At 41.2% G+C, this 22121-nt stretch overlaps 1 protein-coding gene across 3 annotated transcripts in view; it reads left to right on the forward strand.

Annotated features, from left to right (window-relative positions):
- LOC124723239 (isocitrate dehydrogenase [NAD] subunit gamma, mitochondrial) overlaps nucleotides 1-22121 on the forward strand; it is a 123089-nt gene that overhangs the window by 68350 nt on the left and 32618 nt on the right. For all 3 annotated transcript variants that reach the window (XR_007006552.1, XM_047248435.1, XM_047248436.1), the window contains exons 8-9: nucleotides 7053-7239; nucleotides 12197-12278. Coding sequence is in view for 2 of the 3 variants with exons in the window: in XM_047248435.1 (XP_047104391.1) it covers nucleotides 7053-7239; nucleotides 12197-12278 (269 nt within the window). In the remaining variant the exon portion in view is untranslated. The remainder of the gene's footprint in view (nucleotides 1-7052; nucleotides 7240-12196; nucleotides 12279-22121) is intronic.

A 22121-nucleotide genomic window follows, 5' to 3' on the forward strand; every position in this document is an offset into this window, starting at 1 on the left:
GGTAAGAGGCCATGGAAAGCCAAGAGTTACAGCATGTTGTTACTTTAAGAAGGAAAAAAAAAGTTCAGCTTTCTCCCCTGCTTGTCTTTTCTCTTCCGAAAAACTGTAAATACAAATTCCCTGGCTTTCTTGTGTTCAGGAAAGCACCCTTCGTAGCTGCAGTCTTAAACTCATGAAGTACCTTAAAAATTTTCAACTAGATTCCATTTGTGTACCCAGCACTGAACATAGCTTATGTGATCTCCAGTGACTGTTCTTAAGAGTTGACGCATTTGTTCATATATCTGCATTGGACATAAATGAAATGTAACAGCACCATCAAATAGTGATGTGTTTGCCCTAGGAGGATCATCACCTCACTCAATCTAATACTGAATGGCAAATATGATGTTATGAGGGACCATTTGCCTTCAAAAGGTTGAAATGTAGCATCAACATCTAAGCATTCTTGCTAGAGTGGCCAGATGTAGCAATTGTGTGTGTGGAGATGTGCCTGCTTTTGTGAATGTGAGTGTTTTTTCCTTTCTTTTCTAAAGAAGGCTTTGGCCAAAAGCGTAGTATATATTAACACACTTTTCAGTGTGTCTGTCTGCAACTCAACAAATCATCTTTATAATAAGCAACAATCTGCCATTCTCATAATTGCTGATATCCCAACCTAGACTTCACACCGATAACACAAAATTCACTATGGAGATGGAGAATGGTGATATTTCTTCAGTTTTAGGCAAATCGGTGTCATTAAGAGTGATGAACACTTAAGCCATTCACTGCCTTGTGTCACAGTGGGACAAGTGTCTCAACAGCTAGGGTTAATACTTCTAACATACAGGTACTGGTTTCTGTAATTATGCCTCCAGTTATTTATTTTTGAAAGCCTCTTACATAACCTTTCTTTCCTCTATGGAGGATAGTAATTTCGCCTCCCTTCAATTTGTGGCCTGTAATAAGCAAATAATCCACAAGGGACACTTTACACACATTAGTACCCTTTCTTCCTAATAAATACTCTGTACGAGGGCTATTCAAAAAGTATCCAGTCATATAAATTGTTGTATGTGGGCATGCCTGATTTCTCCCCTCACCCCCACCCCCGCCTGCTCCCCATGACTGCGGAAACAATAAGTCACTGGCTAGCCATTGACAAGTGAACATGTGTAAGTTGTTCGTGTCTGATTTTGAATTGTGGGTAAAATTACAGAAAAAGGGGAACAATGTTATTGCATCCAGTGTGTGTTTTAAGCTTGGCAATTCTCAAGTGGAAACCATTTGTAAGATTTGACAAATGTTTAGGGATGAAGCAGTGGGCATCACCCAGATGAAGAAATGGTACAGCTGTTTCAAATATGGCCACTCATCAGTGAAGAGTGAAGCATCTTCTGGTAGGCTCTCAATGTCCGCAAATGAGGTTATTATTGATCATGTAAGGATCCGGTGATGCAAGAGAGACAAATCATGATCAGAGAACATGTAGACAAGGTTAAAATTACTATTAGGGCCATGCATTCCATTTTAATGGAACATCTGAGCTTCAGAAGGACCTTTCAAAATTTGCGCCCTTCAGCTTATATGGTTTTATTATCCCTCCATGTAATGTGAACCTATGTAAGTAATCCCAGTTTTATTTTTAATACTCAGAGTGCTACTTACAGTTTTTGATACGGTTGTTATTCTCCTATGTTGATTAAAATATTTTTGTAGGTAACCATAACTTCTGATGAACATACACTTACAAGGGGAAGGCCTCAGACACAGCCAACCGATTCAGCTAAGATTTGGCAGGTCGCTTGTGTACAACCTAAAATGAAGGACTCTAAGATATTTTGGGTCAACACCCCTGCAATTTTGAGAAAATCACCCCTAAAGGTTATGACGAGCAATCAACTCAAAATTGGAGGGATCTGTAGATAATTGTAAATAGAGCATTTTTCATCATCAGGTATGGGGTCCGCAAATGCAAACTTTTCCAGAAATCGAGGTAAGAAACTTTTACAACTGCCGCTTCTGTACCCACATGGTAAACGCTTTTCGCCAACAGTGCCGATAGCGCAGTGGCCGAGGTAACTGGCTGGGAATCGAAGAACCCAGGTTTGAATCTCGAAGAAACCTAGTGGATGTTGGTCTTTTTGTTTGTATTTTTCCATATCTCAATTGATAGGAATAGGAGGGTCAATAAGGTAAGTAAATCAATAAGGAATGATAATAATAAGGTAGGCAAACTAATTTCTCAAATGCCGTGAGTTAGTAAAGTATTAAACTTTTAAGCCTTGTCACATGAAAACAGCTCCGAGTAAGAGTGCTGTGAATTCCTCATGAGGGATCACAGATAGCCAACCGCACGACGCTTATTTACAGCAAGGCATGGGACAGAATGCACACGGGGAGAGTTATGTTGTCCCGGTTGCCTCTTCGTCATATCATAGTTGTGAACCTGGAAGAGTGAAGGTGTCCAGCACGAGCCTTATAGGAGTCAGTCGGAAAGAGTTGTTTTCCGTCATTAGGATGCCGTGAACCTCGCGGATACATGTAGTGATTTTTCCATCGTTAATGCGCTGAATGAAATACATTTTGTGAAGGAATGAATACAGTGTTCTTCCTTAAGTAACATATGACAAGTACTGTATGTAGTTTGTAGTAATTAGCTTGTCTGTTATGCCATAGTAACTAGTTGTTGTTTGTTGTGTCATATATTCCAGGTGCATAATCTGAATAATGGAGGACGTACACCCTTTGACTAGTGCTGTAATATATAGTTGAGAGCCTCTCACAGACGATGACAAGCGGGAAGTTACAGACACTGTGTTTTGGTTTGTAAAAGTGTTGCAAGACAGATGCATTATCAATACACTACTGGAAGCAGGCAGTTCTGTTCCTCGGTGTTCCAGGTTGATAGGAGCGGCTATCATCAAGTGATTTTTGGAACTGATGAACGAAATGACTTTTTTTGATACTGAAGTACTGTACCATGAAGACGGAGCAGAAGATGATTCAGTGGAAGATATCCCGACTAATGAATCACAAAATGGTCATAACACTTAGGAAATCTCCACGTCACTGGGAATGTGTGCTTCATCTGTTCCCGATGAGTACTACGAACCGGTTACTAAACGATTGAACTACGGCACTATACCCCTTGAAGTAAAAGTAAAGGTGGTAGCGCTAGCCAGGAATCATCCAAAATGTACTTACAAAAACTGCAAAAGAATGGAGCAACAACAGCCCTGAAAAGAAGAAGGACTTGAAATTGTGGGAAAGTGATATTGTTAAAGGAGGGACAAGATACGACAAATACCAGGCGATAAATAAGTGGACATACAACCGATTTGTCGAATCTCATTGTCGTAACGAGAATGTAACAACGAGAATACTTCAGGAGTGGGCTGCAGGTGCAGCGCTTCAATATATGGCCAACGAGGATTTTACATTTGCTGCATCATTATCTTGGGTAAGAAATTTCAAATTGGAGTATAAAATTCGTCAACATCGCGTCACTAAATACGAGGGCAGTTCAATAAGTAATGCAACACATTTTTTTTCTCGGCCAATTTTGGTTGAAAAAACCGGAAATTTCTTGTGGAATATTTTCAAACATTCCCGCTTCGTCTCGTGTAGTTTCATTGACTTCCGACATGTGGCAGCGCTGTACGGAGCTGTTAAAATGGCGTCTGTAACGGATGTGCGTTGCAAACAACGGGCAGTGATCGAGTTTCTTTTGGCGGAAAACCAGAGCATCTCAGATGTTCATAGGCGCTTGCAGAATGTCTACGGTGATCTGGCAGTGGACAAAAGCACGGTGAGTCGTTGGGCAAAGCGTGTGTCATCATCGCCGCAAGGTCAAGCAAGACTGTCTGATCTCCCGCGTGCGGGCCGGCCGTGCACAGCTGTGACTCCTGCAATGGCGGACCATGCGAACACACTCTTCAGAAATTGAAGAAACGACTTCAGCGTGTTCGTAGTCACAAAAATCTGAACGAACTTCTCCTTCTTCATGACAACGCAAGACCTCACACAAGTCTTCGCACCCGAGACGAGCTCACAAAACTTCAGAGGACTGTTCTTCCTCATGCACCCTACAGCCCCGATCTCGCACCGTCGGATTTCCATATGTTTGGCCCAATGAAGGACGCAATCCGTGGGAGGCACTACGCGGATGATGAAGAAGATATTGATGCAGTACGACGTTGGCTCCGACATCGACCAATGGAATGGTACCGTGCAGGCATACAGGCCCTCATTTCAAGGTGGCGTAAGGCCGTAGCATTGAATGGAGATTACGTTGAAAAATAGTGTTGTGTAGCTAAAAGATTGGGAAATAAACTGGTGTATTTCAATGCTGAATAAAACAACCCCTGTTTCAGAAAAAAAAATGTGTTGCATTACTTATTGAACTGCCCTCGTACATCTCTAATAAGGAGGTACAAAATATGAAGATATACAGAAAGTGGTGGCTCTTTTCAGCACACAAACAGCGTCACTTATGACTGGTTTTAATCGTGATTATGTGATCAACACCAATCAAACAGGATGCGAGTATTGGGTGAACATTTGACAGACGTTATCACATAAGGGAGAAAAACAAACCCTTGTCGCAGTTGGTAGTAAAAACAAACTAACACATTCATACACGATGCAATATGCCATCACAGCCTCTGTAAAAGTGTTGCCTGAGGTTTTCCTGTGTTTACAAGAAATGAATGTTACATTTGGTCCTTGGGTTATAGAAGAGGTGAATCGTTTAACCTACTCATTGAAAAATGTTTACATTACCTGCTCCAAATCCGGGAAACTTACAAATGTGATTTACAGAACATTTCTTGAGAATATTTTAAAACCATATATTTCTGATAACAAGTTTCGTCTAATATTTGATTCCTGGAGTGGACAAATTAATGCTACAATATATGACACAATGTTTATAAATGGCGAGGGTCAGCCGACGCGCACAGTAAAAGTAATACTACCAAACTGCACACTTGTGTGCCAGCCGGGCGATGTTCATTTCTATCGCCAGGTTAAAAACTTTATTTCCAGGCTTCAGAACTGCAGTGTGCTTCTGGAAACCCAGTGGGAATTGCACAACCACACGGATGCAATAACTATTCACAGCATAATTCATAACCAACTTTCAGCACACTGATTTTTCAGGCAATGATATCGTATATGTGGTACGCATCAAAATTAATTCCCGAAAAACACATATTTTTTAATGTAAACCATGTTTGTTTTCTGCCGACTCTTCGTAAGGAACAGTGTAGCTGTCGAAAGATTGCATTCATTAGATGTTCTTGGTGCTGTGAGTATATTTGTCTCGAATGTTTATATGACAAGTACCATCCATCTAGTTGTTCGAAGAAAAGTGAGGACACGCAACAGTGACTGGAAGAGCCATTGTAAAGTGACCTGGAGTAACATTCTAGTTCCCAGAATGAGATTTTCACTCTGCAACGGAGTGTGCGCTGATATGAAACTTCCTGGCAGATTAAAACTGTGTGCCCGACCGAGACTCGAACTCGGGACCTTTGCCTTTCGCGGGCAAGTGCTCTACCAACTGAGCTACCGAAGCACGACTCACGCCCGGTACCCACAGCTTTACTTCTGCCAGTATCTCGTCTCCTTGCAAGGTTCGCAGGAGTGCTAGTTCTGCAAGGTTCGCAGGAGAGCTTCTGTAAAGTTTGGAAGGTAGGAGACGAGATACTGGCAGAAGTAAAGCTGTGGGTACCGGGCGTGAGTCGTGCTTCGGTAGCTCAGTTGGTAGAGCACTTGCCCGCGAAAGGCAAAGGTCCCGAGTTCGAGTCTCGGTCGGGCACACAGTTTTAATCTGCCAGGAAGTTTCAACATTTTAGTTGTTTACTATCCCAAGAAGTTTGAGAAATTGATTTACTTGCCTTATTACCCCACCTATCCCTATCAATCGAGATATGGAAAAATACAAATGAAAAGAACAACATCCACTAGGTTTCTTCGAGATTCGAACCTGGATTCTCCGATTCCCAGCCAGTTACCTTGGCCGTTGCGCTATCGGTGCTGTTGGCAAAAAGTGTTTACCATGTGGGTACAGAAGAGGCAGTTTTAAAAGTTTCTTACCTTGATTTCTGGAGAAGTATGTGTTTTTGTACCCCATACCTGATGATGAAAAATGCTCTATTTACAATTATCTATTGATCCCACCAATTTTGAGTCGATTACTCGTCATAACCTTTAGGGGTGATTTTCTCAAAAACGTGGGGGTGTTGACCCAAAATATCTTCGATTCCTTCATTTTGGGTTATACACAAGTGACCTGCCAAATCTGAGCCGAATCGGTTGGCCATGTCTGAGGCCTTCCCCTTGTTAGTATTGACACCAAGTCAGTGCAATAAAATTTTTGCAACTGGATGGATGTTTATGTCCTTCATTACATATTACAGAGTTACCATAGTGACATCTTGGAAGCTCTTATGTTGATTAGGAAAGATATCTTCACCCAATTCTTTTCCTTTTATTTTTTACTGTCATTTAAAACTGGTAGTCTATGCAAATTAAGAAATAGAATTTTGGGTCAACTGTAAATACTGTGCCATGTAACATCATTGATCTTAGGTTTGAAACATATACAATGGTGTTCCTTTGTAACTTGTGTATTTTAGATTTCAGAATTAACAAATTTGTGGTGTTTCTAGAATGGAACCAGACTTTCCCCACACTGCCACCATTCCCATTTCCTATGGTAGATTTATGTATAGTGCTATAGTGAGCCATTACCATTGTCACTGGATAACCTAACCAGCTGTTTATGTATTGCCATTACTCGACCCTGAGAATTACAGCCAGACGTAATCTGTCGAAATCCCAAACTTAAGTGTCTGAAATTTGACAGTGATTGCTACTGCAACATAGGCTACGTAGACTATGTTGGGCGGTACCTGTTTATAGCAGTGAGATTTTAGTTTTAGTATTCTTAATTATAATACAGAGATTTTTTTGTATTAAAGTTATGTTACACATGAATTAAGTACTGAATCATAAATTTCACATATTGTTACTGTTTTTTTTATACATTTTGTGATTTGCAGTATGCAGTTTTTGAGCCTGGCACCAGGAACACAGGAACTGCAATTGCTGGAAAGAACATAGCAAACCCCATTGCAATGTTAAATGCTGCTGTAGACATGCTTGACCATTTAGGTCATGTCCATCATGCAAAGATTATCACAGACGCTATTGATAAAACTGTAAATGAAGACCGTATCCACACGCCAGGTATTTATGTTTTATTGTGATTGTTTATTGTATAATTTACATTCCTTTCTTGCATATAAATACAGTTATATAACTATTTTGTGTAATTTCAGTATCCAATAATATTGGTGTATGTGAAAGACCACCTCTGTTTCATCACATTGGATGTATGTTAAATAGGTAGTGTTACATTTACTGCAAAATTGATATGGTTATAAAGCTAGAGACATTGTTGTCCATTTTTTAAACCTTTCAATAAATGCTATTCCAGAGAAATTTACCACAATTTTTAATGTAGTGTGAAGAAACACAATTGTGACATGTCATGTAGGAGGTAGATGACCATGTTGAAAATGAATAGTAATACTGCATTAAGGCTCAGTTTGTTGCTAATTAAAAAAGAAAAAGAAAAAACGCCCTTCAAAAATAGAATAACTTTATTGCTCATAATATGGTGCATTTTGGACTTTCACATCTTCAAATATGTGTTAAAAATAGTAAAGGTATATGGAAATAACGAAACAGAATCAGAATAGCGAAATACAAGAACAACTCTCAGTTGCACACGCAAGGTACTTCAGGAAAAAACATACCTGGGAGCAACATGGTTCACATAGATATAAAGGTTGCAAGATGTATTCGTAAGTCTTAAGCAGACCAACAGACCAATGAAAAAAATCTTAACATGAAACCTTGAGGCGAACATTCACATCAGATGCCAGGATAGTAGTGATGGTGGCAGCATAATAAAAAAAACATTAAATCGTAAAAATACAGTACTCAAATATTTTTAACATTATAACAGTAAGAAAGCTAACTCTTTTTTTACAAAAAAAAAAAAAAAACAAGAACAGCTGCATGGTTACAATCAGGTTGCAGAATCATAGTGATTGTGATGCTGCACATCACCAGGAATGACAGTGAATTTTATGTATGAAGAGTAATAGACAGTAGTACATAATAAAAGTTCAATGAGAAAATAATTACAAAGTTTGAAATAAAAACTAACAAGTGAAGGTGTATTGTGTCTGCCATCAGTTGGCAGAACATTAGCAACAGTGGTGTCATACATGATTGCAGTTGACTATGGATGTGGTAAAGGCTAGGCAACAAAATCGTGTAAAATTACAATGCAGAAAAGACAATGCATTAACAGAGCCATATTGGGTTACATCATCTGTAATAAAAACTAACACATGAAAGGAGTACAAGAGCTATCCCGAGTGTCTTTACAAAAATTGTAAACACCCAGAAATCGAATAAATAAATAAATGTACCACAATACAAAGGAAAATCCAGGAAGGAACTTAACAATATTATGAAAAGGATAGTTGCTACTCACCATATAGTGGAGATAATGAGTCGCAGATAGCCACAACAAGACTGTCAGAAAGTGAGCTTTCAGCCAACAAGGCCTTCATCAGAAATAGACAGTGTGCGTGCTGCCCCCCCCCCCCCCCCCCACACACACACACAAAAAACCACAATCTCTAGCTGCTGGGGCCAGAATGCGAGCAGCAGCGCATGATGGGAGATGCAACTGTGTGGTAGTGGTAGGAGGAGGCTGAGGTGGGGAGGGATGGCAGGGTAGGGGTGGGCAATGGTAAAGTGTGGCTTGTGGGAGCGTACAGGGGTGAGGTGGAAATAGAGGTTGTCAGCTATGTGCAGTCAGGAGGTTAGATGGTGAGGGGGCGGGGGTGGAAGAGGCAGGCAGCGGAAAAGAAGTAAAAAGACTGTGGGTGCATTGGCATTGTGCTGGAATGGGAACAGGGAATGGGCTGGTGGGTAAGGACAATGATTTAATGCAGGTTGAGGCCAGGAGCGTTAGGGAACGTAGGTTGTATTGCAGTGAAAATTCCCACCTGCGCAGTTCAGAAAAGCTTGTGTTGATAGGTATAATCCAGATGGTAGAGGCTGTGAAGAGTCACTGGAATGAAGAATGTCGTGTTGGGCAGCATACACAGCAACGGAGAGTCAAGCTGTTTCTTATCCACAGTTTTGTCATGGGACAATTCATGCAGACAGACAGCTTGCCCACATAAATGCAGCACAGTGGTTGCAGCTTCGATTTTAGTCACAAGACTGGTTTCACAGGTAACCCTGTCTTTGTAGGGTTAGGTGATGCTTGTGATCTGACTGGAGTAGATGGTGGTGGGACATGTCTTGCATCTAGGTCTGTTACAGGGATATGAGCCATGAGGCAAGGTGCTGGGAGATACCAACCGTTTCCTCCACCAACTCTCCACACTTCGTGTTCCTTTACCACATGGTGCCTTGCTGATCACTATTGATGCCACCTCCTGTTACACTAACATTCGTAGTGCTCATGATCTTACCACCATTGAACACTACCTTTCTCAACACCCAACAGATTCTGAACGTACAAATTCCTTCCTAGTCACCATGACCAACTATATCCTCACCCACAATTACTTCTCCTTTGGAGACATTATCTATAAACAAATCTTGCTATGGACACCTGTGTGCCACCATTCTATGCCATCCTATTCATGGGCCATCTAGAGGGATCCTTCCTAAACACCCAGAATCCCAAACCCCTCACCTGGTTCATATTCATTGATGACATCTTCGTGATCTGGATCAAGGGTAAGGACATCCTATTCACATTCCTCCAGAGTCTCAACACCTTCTCCACCATTCACTTCACCTGGTCCTACTCAACCCAACAAGCCACCTTTCTCCATGTTGATCTCCACCTCAAAGGTGGCTATGTCAGTATCTCTGTCCATATCAAACCTATCAACCACCAGCAATACCTCCACTTAGACAGCTGCCATCCATTCCACACTGAGATGTCACTTCCATACAGCCTAGCCATGCATGGCTATTGCATCTTTGGTGACATGTGGTCCCACTCGACATATACTGAAGGTCTCACTGAGGCCTTCACAGACCGTAATTACCCTCCGAACTTTGTGCGAAAACGTATCTCCCGTGTCTTATCCCTCCAGTCACACACCACCTCCCAAAGTCCCACCATCAGGCCACAGAGGAGCATTCCCCTTGTGAGTCAGTACAACCTAGGACTGGAGCAACTGAATCACATTTTCCTCCAGGGTTTGATTACCTCTTGTCATGTCCTGGATTGAGGAGTATTCTACCCACTGTTCTTCTCATCCCTCCCACATTGGTACTCTACAACCCACCGAACCTGCACAGTGTCTTCGTCCATCCCTAAACAGTCTCTGCTCCCAACCGATTGCTCATATCCCTGTAATAGACCAAGATGCAAGACCTGCCCCATACATTCTCCCACCATAACCACCTATTCCATCAAAGGCAGTACTACCTGTGAAACCAGTCATGTTATCTAGAAGCTAATCTGCATGACTGGCCACCGACAGACTGTGGCCAAGAAACAGCTGGACCACTCCATTTCTGAGCACGCTGCCCAACACAACATCCTTCATTTCAGTTACTGCTTCACAGCCTATCCTTCTCACAAACACCAGCTTTTCTGAATTAAGCAGGTGGGAACTCACCCTGCAATATATCCAATGTTCCCGTAACATTTCTGGCCGCAACCTTCGTTAGTCATTGTCCTTACCCACCGACCCCCTTCCTGTTCCCATTCCAGCACTACTCAGCCCTCTATTCCACCAATGCACCCATCATCTTTTTACTCCTCTCTTTTTGCAGTACGCCCCCCCCCCCCACCCCCCACCGCCCCCCACATTCTGGTGCTCATCATCTATATTGTCTAGAAGTCCATATTTTGTTCTCTTTGCACCACAAAAGCCTCTTGTGTGCATTTGCCTAGTTTACAAGACATTTAGCAATAGCCTTGAATGTTTAGTCACTGTAATATATTTATTTGTTAATGATCTGCAGCCACAGTTAAATGCCGAAATATTAGACACAGTGTGAATAATTTTGACAGCAGCTGAATTAGGTATTGAAAGAATACCTATTGGCGACACATGACAATTGGTGTGGTAGATGTGAGTAGGACATGGTTACAAGCAGTTGGATGGTACGTGGACCAAGGAAGTTGTTTGCAGGATTAGAGATTAGAAACAATTTAATATAAGTTAGCTGCATAGTATTAGAAAATCTGAAGAAGGGGTGTGTGTGTGTGTGTGTGTGTGTGTGTGTGTGTGTGTGTGTGTGTGTGTGTGTGTGTTTGGCTGAAGGCTGTATCAGATGGAATAGTGTAGAGAAGACCGTTATCCAGCAGTAGATGTGAAATCATTGATGCTGGTCGTTGATGTCGTCATCATCATCATCATCATCATCATCATAATCATCAGAACCTCATTAGGAACCAATCAAAGTGAAGTCACAAATCACTTAAAATCATTGTGGGATTGTAACAGATATGCTCCACCAGCTCCAGTTTCAGATGCCATAAGAGGGGCATGATGCATGTCAGAGAGGCTCTGTTTCACTCCAGAGAGCACACCTTCCAAGAAGAATTGAGCAACATTCCATATATACTGCTCCAAATACCAGCATGAATTAAAATTTCTGCAGCTTTATGTATGCAGGTGTAAATCTTACCAGAGGCTGTTGTGAGTTCTAGAGACCCATCAAATGGAGAACTAATATAAATATGACAAGAAGGAAAATCAAATGAATTAGTGACTTTCCTCTAACTGGAAAAGAAATATTTGGTTCAAAAAGTTTGAGATTTGGGGCAAACTCATTAAATTTACAGCCTGTTTTAGTCACTAACTTCTGTAGTCTAATTTCGAGACACTATATTATTCTCGTTTCTCTGAAATTATATTTTAATGTAAGAAATTTTTATTGTAGGTGCAGAGTATTCCCTAGGCATTATTTGCCAATTTAAGGCTAATTAACTCTTTCAGAAACTGGTATTTTTGGTGGTGAAGGTACAGAAATTGTTAGTGCATTTAGTAATGTTTCATTTACATATTATTATTATTATTTTATTATATTTTGCAGTATGTTACTTCACCCCTTTAAATGTACTAACTTGTACTAATTATTACAGATTTGGGTGGAACTGCATCAAGTACAGATGTTGTAGAAAATATTCTGAAACATGTTCAAAAAACAACAAAGTCTATTTACTGGTAAGTCCCTCCTAAAAATATAGTTATGTGTTATTTTTTAACTATATTTTTATAAAGCTTTTCGTTAAGAATGAAATCTCTTGAAAAAGAATTTGTACTATAAAAAGCAAAAGTGGGTAAAATCTAAGACCAGAGCTGTTAAATACATATTTTGGCAGTAGTTATTGAATATTACTGAGCTACATATTAAGGAATTCCAAGCTCACAGTTTCAATTCAAAAAGCACATCTGTTTTTTTGCACATCATTGGTTACCCAAAACTATTCTCTGATTGGCAATGAAAAATTGATTTGTTGCCAACGTATGAATATCATTGGCAAAGTGTCCTGGCCTGCATTGCCTTTATACTTACTGTTGCCAATACTGGTCTTTCATGCTTATGAGTAATGCCTAAAAATTATTTTGGCCATAAAATTTTATGACGGTAAATTTATTGTCAGCTAATATGATATTCTTTTAGCTGATAAATTTTCATAATCATAGTGATGGTTGTATGATATATTACCTATTAGTGTGGATAATTTTTCAGAAATCAGTTCTGTTGTAGTTGTGCTTTAAAAACATGCATTTTCTATGTCATTAATGCTTAACTGTATTAATTACCTTTCATTGACAATGTGAAGAGTTCAAAACTTCAAATTAATATGTAAGGGCTCTTTTGACTGTGAAGTGAGTTGCATGGGGACATTTTTTTTCCCATTAACTTCCCTTAGGCTACAGCATTTTGATCTTGTTAATTTAACTCCGTGTGATCTGTGTTGAGTGAAGTGCATCATACCAAACTTTCCCAGTTTTTTTCTTGCATCTTATATATAGTTTTTATATTGTCATCTGGAACTCTGACTAGACAAATTTCCAAAGTGGGTGATTTGTCCATCTTCCATTCTAGTTTAACAACCAAACATCTACATCAACATACATACTCTGCAAGCCAGCATAGGATGCACAGTGGAGGGTATCTTGCACTATCACAACTAGTCATTTCCTTTCCTGTTCCACTCGCAAATAGAGCAAGGGAAAAAGACTTTCTAGATGCCTCCTTATGAGCTCTAATTCTTCTTACCATGTATTTGTGCTCTTTATTCGAAATGTATGTTAGAAGCAGAAGAATCAGTCTGCAATCCACTGCAAATAGTGATTATTGTAGTTTTCTCAATAGTGTTTTGCAAAAAGCGCATTGTATTCCTCCAGGGATGCCCATTTGAATTCACAGAGCATTTACACAGAACTCGTGTTTTGATTGACCCTACTGGTAACAAATGTAGCTTCGCTGACATTTAATCCAATGCAGTGGGGGTCACAGTCATTTATGCATCACTCAGTAATGGGTTCCACTAATGTTCTGTACACATTCTCCTTTATAGACAAGCTAAACTTTCAATAATTCCCCCCAATAAACCAAATTTGATCATTCGCCTTGCCTGCTATTGACCTTATTTGCTCTTTCCATTTCATACTGCTTTGCAGCATCATGGCTAGATAGTTAATCGACAAGATTATGCCAAGCAGCACACTTCCATTATTTTTTCCTTGTACTCGAGAGTTTTCAGTTTCTTATGTTCATTCCTTTGTGGATGATTTATTGTATGTATCCCTCAGTCAAAATACTTTATGATAGCATGTCCTCAGATTGAACTACTTGTGCATTTTCATACTCCAATGCCAAACACCTGAAACTCTATTCGAAGTACATCACAAGCTATATGCATATTCATAATATTTATTTTTTCATCTGTCCTTTCATCAAGTATCAAAAAGTCTCACTTCTTGACTGTAAAGTGCATTCCTTGTTGCTTTGTACTCGTTTATCAATATGAATAAATTGTTACAGCAAAGTATAAGGTTATGTTCCTCTCACACGCGATTTCTTCTATTTTATCCATTAGCAGTGTGGAGAATTTTTTCCAAATTTTTATTTGCAACCATTATTTATATTACCTTACCTGGTTAAATAGGTTGCTAATTTAAGTCTTTTGTACACCATTTACCTCGTGCATCTTTGTAATTGTGTAACTTGGAAATCCCTACAAAAAAACCAATTTGGAATTTGCATGTTTGATGTCTTCTTATGATCCCATGGTGGTGTGAAATTTAGTCTTCGTCTTCCTTTAACAAAGAAATTATCATATCCATGCCAGTTTTGTCCATTTTTCCCAGAGGTTGCCATACAACTTCATACAAAATTTGCTACATTTTGTTGCACAGCTGCAGTTGAAATGCAGTGTACTAAGTGGAGCCTCATTGTGGCACTGCTTTGCTGCAGTGCAGTTCTGCTCAGTGGAGTCTTGCCTTTATGGCTATCAGCCAGTCTTCCAGGTTTTAATATAGCGATTATCTAAGAGAGTTTTAATTCTTGTGGTATATTGCTGGTTTGCATAATCTGTAAAGAAATGAGCCATCCATGCTTGTGTATTTGCCGCAGTTTATTAGGAAGTCAGTATGGATATTGTCAGTCCCTGGAGCTTTTCCTGGCTTAAGATGTTTAAGTGCTGTTGGGGACTTCTTCAAAAGTGACAAATCTTCTGTAGTTTTTGCTGATATTTGGCTTTCTTTAAATTTAACCTTGTACAAAGAATAAATGTGATTAGAGCGATTTGTGTGCCTACCACTATTTTTGATTTTAGGGTTTGAAGTTCTCATTTCGCATTGATTGTAAGCAATTTGTCCCTCAATGCTCTGGATGTCGCTACTAAATGTCAAGCAATGGCATTTGGATTAACTGTTGTCTTAGTGCTTCATGTGGGGTCTCTGCTTCCTAGTTTCCTTAAAAACATCCATGCTTGTCTACTCAGTGTCAGAATATTCAAGCTTTCTTCAGTTTCCACTCACATTTGCCATCTCACTGCATTTAGAGTGTGTAGTAGATCACCTATGTCATGATCACCATTTTTGTGGAAGCTTCAGTAAAACTCCTCACTTTTTTGGGACCAGCCAGGGATGTATTGCATTCAGTAGCCTCTTGGTATACACATTTTGGAAATCCTGGCTGTGACAAATCTTCTGTAGTTTTTGCTGATAGGGGGTATCCAATGTAAGTTGTCAAGTTCTGTAGAGAACTTGGACCATTTGGCTTTCTTTAAATTTAACCTTGTACAAAGAATAAATGCGATTAGAGCGATTTGTGTGCCTACCACTATTTTTACTGCTTAGTGCTTGCTGTGTGGGGAAATTGTCAAGGACTTTTTGTGAGACCGCTGAGGTCTGGCCATTGTTGTCTGCTGAAACGAAACATCGATTGGGCTATCCCTGCCTCCGTGCTGCTGACTTGTAAATAGGTCAGTCTTTAGCAGTGAACACAAGCATAAGGTGTTCACCTTCCGTTCATTTTACTATAGTCTGATTTAAAGTAGTTGTCACTTGACAGGCAACGGGCTTCAGGGCTCCCGCCACCAATAAACCAATGGCAGCCGGCGCTGTCGGCTGCCACTGCGTTGCCACTTCGCCCTGCTGAGCTGACTAAGGCATTGTGCCAGCCAGTCCTCAGCGAACCGTTGTAGATGTGCGGGTGAGAGATTTGAGTGACTTGTAGCTTCGCGTATTTACGATGTCTGATGAAAGCAGTCGCAAGAGAGGGAGGCCGAGGCGCACACTCCTCGGAAACCTCCAAAAAGTGGCGGACATGGCATCGTTATACGCAGTCAGGCGCGTGAGTACGTGTGTTCCTTAAGGGAGTATTTTGAGAGAGAGAGAGAGGGATGCAGGAGGGCCTCTCGTTCCTTTGGATAAGGTGGTGGAGCGAACTGCAGCTGCTCTGCAAGTTAGCGAACGATCAGTAATAAGAATCTGCAAGGAGAAATTCATGAAAGAATGCTCAAGTGAATCATCTAAATTGGATACACTTGGGAAAAGGAGGCGACTAGAGAAGAGGGTCACAAAACTTGACTCTTTTCAGGAAGATGGCATTCGTCGTCAAATATACACATTTTATTCAAGGAGGGAGTATCCAACACTCAAAAAACTACATGCTACCCTCACAGCGGCTGACCTATTTCAGGGTAGTAAATCGTCTTTGTTACGAGTTGTGAAAATGTTAGGATTCTGCTATAAACCCATCTCTGGCAGAATGTTACTAATGGAACGCCATGATATTGCAGCCTGGCGATGTCGCTTTCTTAGAGAATTAGTGGGGACAAATTTTGATGATATCGTTTGACTTGATGAAACGTGGGTGAATGCAGGACACAGTTTAAAAAAAGGCTGGACAGACGGTACCATCAGCGGAAGTATGGCAGCTCCGATTGGCGGAGGAAAAAGGATAATTGTAGCACATGCCGGAAATTCAAAAGGTTTCATTCCAAATTTTCTGCTGCTATTCAGTTCAAATAAGACCTCCGACTACCACGAAGAGATGAGCCACAATACTTTTGTGAAATGGTTTGAAGACTGTGTGCTCCAGAACTTAACAAAAAACTCTATCATTGTTATGGATAACGCTCCTTATCATTCAGTAATACAAGACAAAGCACCCACAAAGGCAACGAGGAAAAACGACATTGTTAGCTGGTTACAGAAACATAAGGTACAGTTCAACAATAATTTTACAAGGGCAGAATTATTAGAACTTGTATCGCAACACAAGCCAAAGAACCCGATTTACATTATGGATGAAGTAGCAAAAAAATACGGGCATAAAGTGCTCAGATTGCCTCCTTACCATTGCCATTTCAATGCAATAGAGCTGATTTGGGCTCAGGTTAAGCGGCATATTGCTGCGAAAATATGAAATTCACATTAACCGAAGTGGAACGCCTTTTGAAAGAGGCAGTTGAAATTGTGACATCGGAAGACTGGCAGAAAGTAGTACATCACGTGAAAGGAGTGATACAGGATGCATAGAACAATGAAGGTATCTTACAACAAAGTGTCAAAGACTTGATTATATTTGTCAATACGAGCAGCGAGACTGATAGTTCCACTGACTCTGACTCTGAATTAAGTGGTGTTTTTGCATTGTCTGATTAGTGCGTAGTGTACTTACTGCCATTAAATATTGTGTTTGTGAATTTATTTCGATTAATTCTTATTTTTGTTGTGAGACTAAGAAATACTGTTTGGCCAGCTCTCATCATCTCCTTATGGTAAGTTAGACTGAATTTTAATTCTATTTCATTTTGTATATACACCAAGATGTTATTCAATGTGTGTGATAGTTTTCGAGATTTGCAATCTAAAGAAGAAAACTTTCCCGGATGCGAAAATTTCTCACACTTCAATAGTTAATGTAACAACGGCCCTAATTAAAATCAAGAAAAGATATTTGATTTGCTTATAGATACCACTGAGACTGATACTGTACGTAAATTTCAAAATATTTACGTAACATTTGTAGGAGATAGAGATTTTAAACATCATACTTGTTTCGAGTTCAGTACTGATAGGGTTCCTTAAAAATGCTGTTTTCAGAAATTTATATACAGGAAACGTGATGCACTACGAAAACTTTTAAGGATTCTTTGCTGAGTGCATTATTTTTGTAATGAATGGAAAAAAATATTTTGCTGTGACACCAATAGTTTTTCTGTAATGACATGATAAGTTAGAAGCTGTTTGCGAAATCGAGAATTTAAATGGTTTCAAACAAATTAAAGTAACTCTTGTCCTAATTAAAATTAAGAATAGATATTTGACAGATTGAGAGACATTGTAGAGATGTACATCATATGTGGGTTTGAAATTTTTTGCTTACTTTTTGTAGAAGATACAGGCTTTCAAACGATTTTCTGTCGTTGGGGGTAGCGATGCGCTGAGGCGGCTGCCTCCAGCCAGTGCTTGACGTGACAACGCCGCAACTTCGCAGCGCAAACGTCAAGTGACAACTACTTTAAATCAGACTATAGTATGTACCCATTATGATTGCAGTCTCTGTATTTCCCTTGATAGTGTTGGCTGTTATAGTCACCCACATATATAGTATGATAAGGACGTGTGTGGAGAACTTGAACTGACTAGTATATGGCTGGTGGCTTGTGAGTGTTGGAAACAGAAATGCTCACAACTTTTGCAACAGCATATAGATTTTGTCATTGGTAGATGTGGAAACAAGAGAGGTGTTTTGTCTATCTTGTTTAATATATGTTGCTATGCCTTGTGATGGGTAACAAGTAGCATCTAACACTTCATAGCCCAGTATTTTTCCCTTTTTTTGTTGTTGCTTCTCCATTTCACCAAGAGTTTCCTGGATAGCAACTAGGTCAATATTTTATTTTTTTGAAAATTTTCATAGGTACTGGCTTTTCTATATTAATATGACAAATTCAGACGTAGTGTCAGAGTTTTCTGGTCAGTAGGTCCTGAGAAGGACGATTCGTTAGTTGTGACAGCAGGTTTGCTTTTTGAGATAGGTAGAATGTGTCTTATGGTCAGCAAATTGCAAGATTGCCTGACAGCCAGTATTGCTAGTTCGTTTAGCATTATCCAGGGTGTATGTGTAGCCTTCTGCTATGGAATTAATGAACTTTTTTATTGACATAAAGTTCCTGCCTAAAAAGTTAGCATTATGTTGGTTTTAAACTTATGCCATTTATTGATTGTCTACGCTTTGAGTATACAAGAAGAAACAAAGTAAACAAAAATAAATCCTTCACATTAATTCTTATTTTCATTTCCTTTTTTCTCCTTACTATGTAAACCTGTTGTCCATGGTATCACTGTTTTTAATCTTCATTATCACTACTATTGTGGCATGCCAAAGTAAACAAGTGTCTCATTGGTATTGCCCATATGGGGTAGCAAATAGTCATATTGTTTCCTCAGATTGATTATATGACACTGATACAGCAGCAGTTTCTTGTCAAATGCCATGGGAAGTCACTAAATTAGCATGGTTCTAGGTCATACTGTAAGCCCCACACTGTTCATTATTCTCACACACCATCCAGTACTTGCTTTGAAATCTGTGACATGTGCTGTTGAAAAATTCCTCATTATCTCCAGCATGCATCGTCATACAGATAATTTCTCTAGAAAAATGGGAAGCCTCAATTGCATTTTTCTTGCCCGTACTGAACAGCTTTCTGCTCAAATTCGTGAGACCTTTTCTGCTGTGGTCACCTGAAAGTTTGGCATGTAGAACTCATGTGCTTTGATTTAGTCTTTATCTGGTGCATCTATGAACATTCACTTCTGTGACATCAAATTTTGTTCGTACTACACATTCATTTGTGGTCTCTTCTTCGTGGCCCCCTGCTGGTCTGGGGGTTAGAATAGGCCCGAGGTATTCCTGCCTGTCATATGAGGTGACTAAAAGGAGATTCACACGTTTCGGCCTTTATGTGATGGTCACCTGTAGGGTTTGACCTCCATTCTTCAAAATTTTCCCGAAGAGTGAGCCAATTGGGGAAGGGCACTTTACAAGATGCATCGTGTCCATCGTGCATTGAGAACTTTAGCCCACTTTCTCGTCGTCGCATACGCAATCCTACCCATTCTCCATCTCTCGGGCGAGGACAACTTCCTGGTTGCATTTTCCACCATGCACTACACAGTGTCGATTTCTGCATCGACGATGACCATGGACTTCTTAGCACCTGATATCCAGTATGGTAGCCAGTCCGTTGTGGTGGGGCCGCCATGTATCCTATGGTTGTAGCCCCCTGACCACACAGGGATCGCTCTGCTGATGCCTGCACCGTTAACTCCCCACATAAGCCAAGGGGTAGATGTCTATCCCCCTGGGGCATCTGGACTCATGGCAATGGCCATCCTGCCAGGTGGCCTTTGCTGCAGCTGGGTGGCACCTGTGGGGAGGGCCCCTGGTTGAAGTGTGTGGCGTCAGGGAGGATGATACACACTGAAGCATAGCACATCGTCTCTTGCTGGTGGTGAAACACCAGCAGTCTCTAAGCGATCGTGAGCTGAATTCAATGCACAGAAGTATGACCCCAAATCGTTCCCCTCCCTGACCACACCATTGGAGGAACGACAGGCTAAGGATGGCAACAGATCTTATTCGCCCCAGTGCCTTGTATGTTCGAGAGCTGATGGGGAATCCTTTCGTGACTATGAAGCCTCAGTTTTTTGTTGAGCATTTAGAGCTCAAGTTCGGGGAGACGGAGGGCTTGTCCAAAATTAGATCTTGGTCAGTCTTGATCAAAACAGCAGCCTCTGCCCAGTCACGGGTGTTGCTCACTTGTGACAAGCTGGGGATGTTTCTGTAACCATCATGCCCCATAAGAACTTAAATATGGTCCAGGGTATCATATTTCACAGAGACCTTCTTTTGCATTCTGACGATGAGCTGTGCGCCAATTTAGAGTGGCGAGGTGTACATTTGGTACAGCGTATTCACTGGGGTCCGAAGGATAATTAGGTTGCCACCGGTGCCTTCATCTTGGCCTTTGAGGGTGATACATTGCCCGAGAAGGTCAAGGTGATGGTCTACCAGTGTGATGTAAAGCCCTATATCCCTCCCCCGATGCAGTGCTTTAAATGCTGGAAATTCAGCCATATGTCTTCCCGCTGTAATTCCAGTGTCACATGTCGAGATTGCGGATGTCCATCACATCCTAATACTCCACGTGCCCTGCCTCCCATCTGTGTCAACTGTGGAGAGCACCATTTGCCTTGCTTGCCTGACTGCAGGATTCTCCAGAAAGAAAGGAAAATCTTGGAGTACAAAACCCTGGACAGACCCCCCCCCCCCCCCCAACCATAGGGGACATCCATCCCCACTTCTAAGTAGGAGAGGCATAAGTCTTCTTTGGCTTCTCTCGCTAAGTAGGGGTACCTTGGGTCACTCCCTTCCCAGGTTTCTTCTAGTGGGAAAGACAACACCTGCCAGTGGCTGAAGAGCCCAAAAGCAGCTAGTCGTAGGGCTTCACACTCACCCTCAGCCCCGGAGACTGAGCCAGTGAAGTCCTCTCAGGCAGGGAAACCCAAGGAGCAGTGAGAGAAATCCACTTCCGGGAGATTTTAATGCCCATAACCCCTTGTGGTGTGTTACCATGCTTACTAGCCAAGGCAGAGATGTCGAAATTTTACTGTTGCAATTCGACCTCTTAAATACTGGGGCCGCCACACATTTCAGTGTGGCTCATGGTTGTTACTCGACCATTGATTTATCAATTTGCAGCCCAGTACTTCTCCCATCTATCCACTATAGAGCACATGATGACCTGTGTGGTAGTGACCACTTCCCCATATTATTCCTGTCACTGCCCCAGCGTCAGGCACACAGACGCCTGCCCAGATGGGATTCGAACAAAGCAGACTGGGAAACTTTCACCTCTGCTGTTATCGCTGAATCTCCCCCACATGGTAACATCGATGTGATGACTAGCACAATTGTTTCTGCGAGAGAAAACATGATTCCTCGCTCTTTAGGGTGCCCGAAGCGTAAGGCAGTCCCTTGGTTGTCGCCGGAAGTAGCTGAAGCAATTAAGGAGCGTCTGCGAGCTCTGCAGTGGCGTAAGCGGCACCCTTCCCTGGAGCACGTCATAGCCTTTAAACGGCTCCGTGCCCGTGTTCACTACCTTATCAAACAATGGAAGAAAGAGTGTTGGGAGAGATAAGTCTCTGCCATTGGGTGTCAGATGTCACCTTCCCTAGTCTGGGCAAAGATCAAACGTCTTTTTGGGTACCAGGCCCCCAACAGCTGTCCTCAGTGTTACCATAAATGCCGAGTTATGTAACGACGCAAAAATGATTGCCGTGCACTTTGCTTGAGCCTCAGCATCGGAGAATGACCCCCTAGCCTTTCGCACACTCAAACGGTGGCTGGAAAGGAACGTCTTCTCATTCACTACACACTGCAGTGAATCCTGTAACGCCCCATTTACAGAGTGGGAGCTCCTCAGTGCCCTTGCACATTGCCCCAACACATCTCCTCGACCTGATTGCATCCAC

This window comes from Schistocerca piceifrons, chromosome X (assembly GCF_021461385.2).
Source record: "Schistocerca piceifrons isolate TAMUIC-IGC-003096 chromosome X, iqSchPice1.1, whole genome shotgun sequence".
NCBI lineage: Eukaryota > Metazoa > Arthropoda > Insecta > Orthoptera > Acrididae > Schistocerca > Schistocerca piceifrons.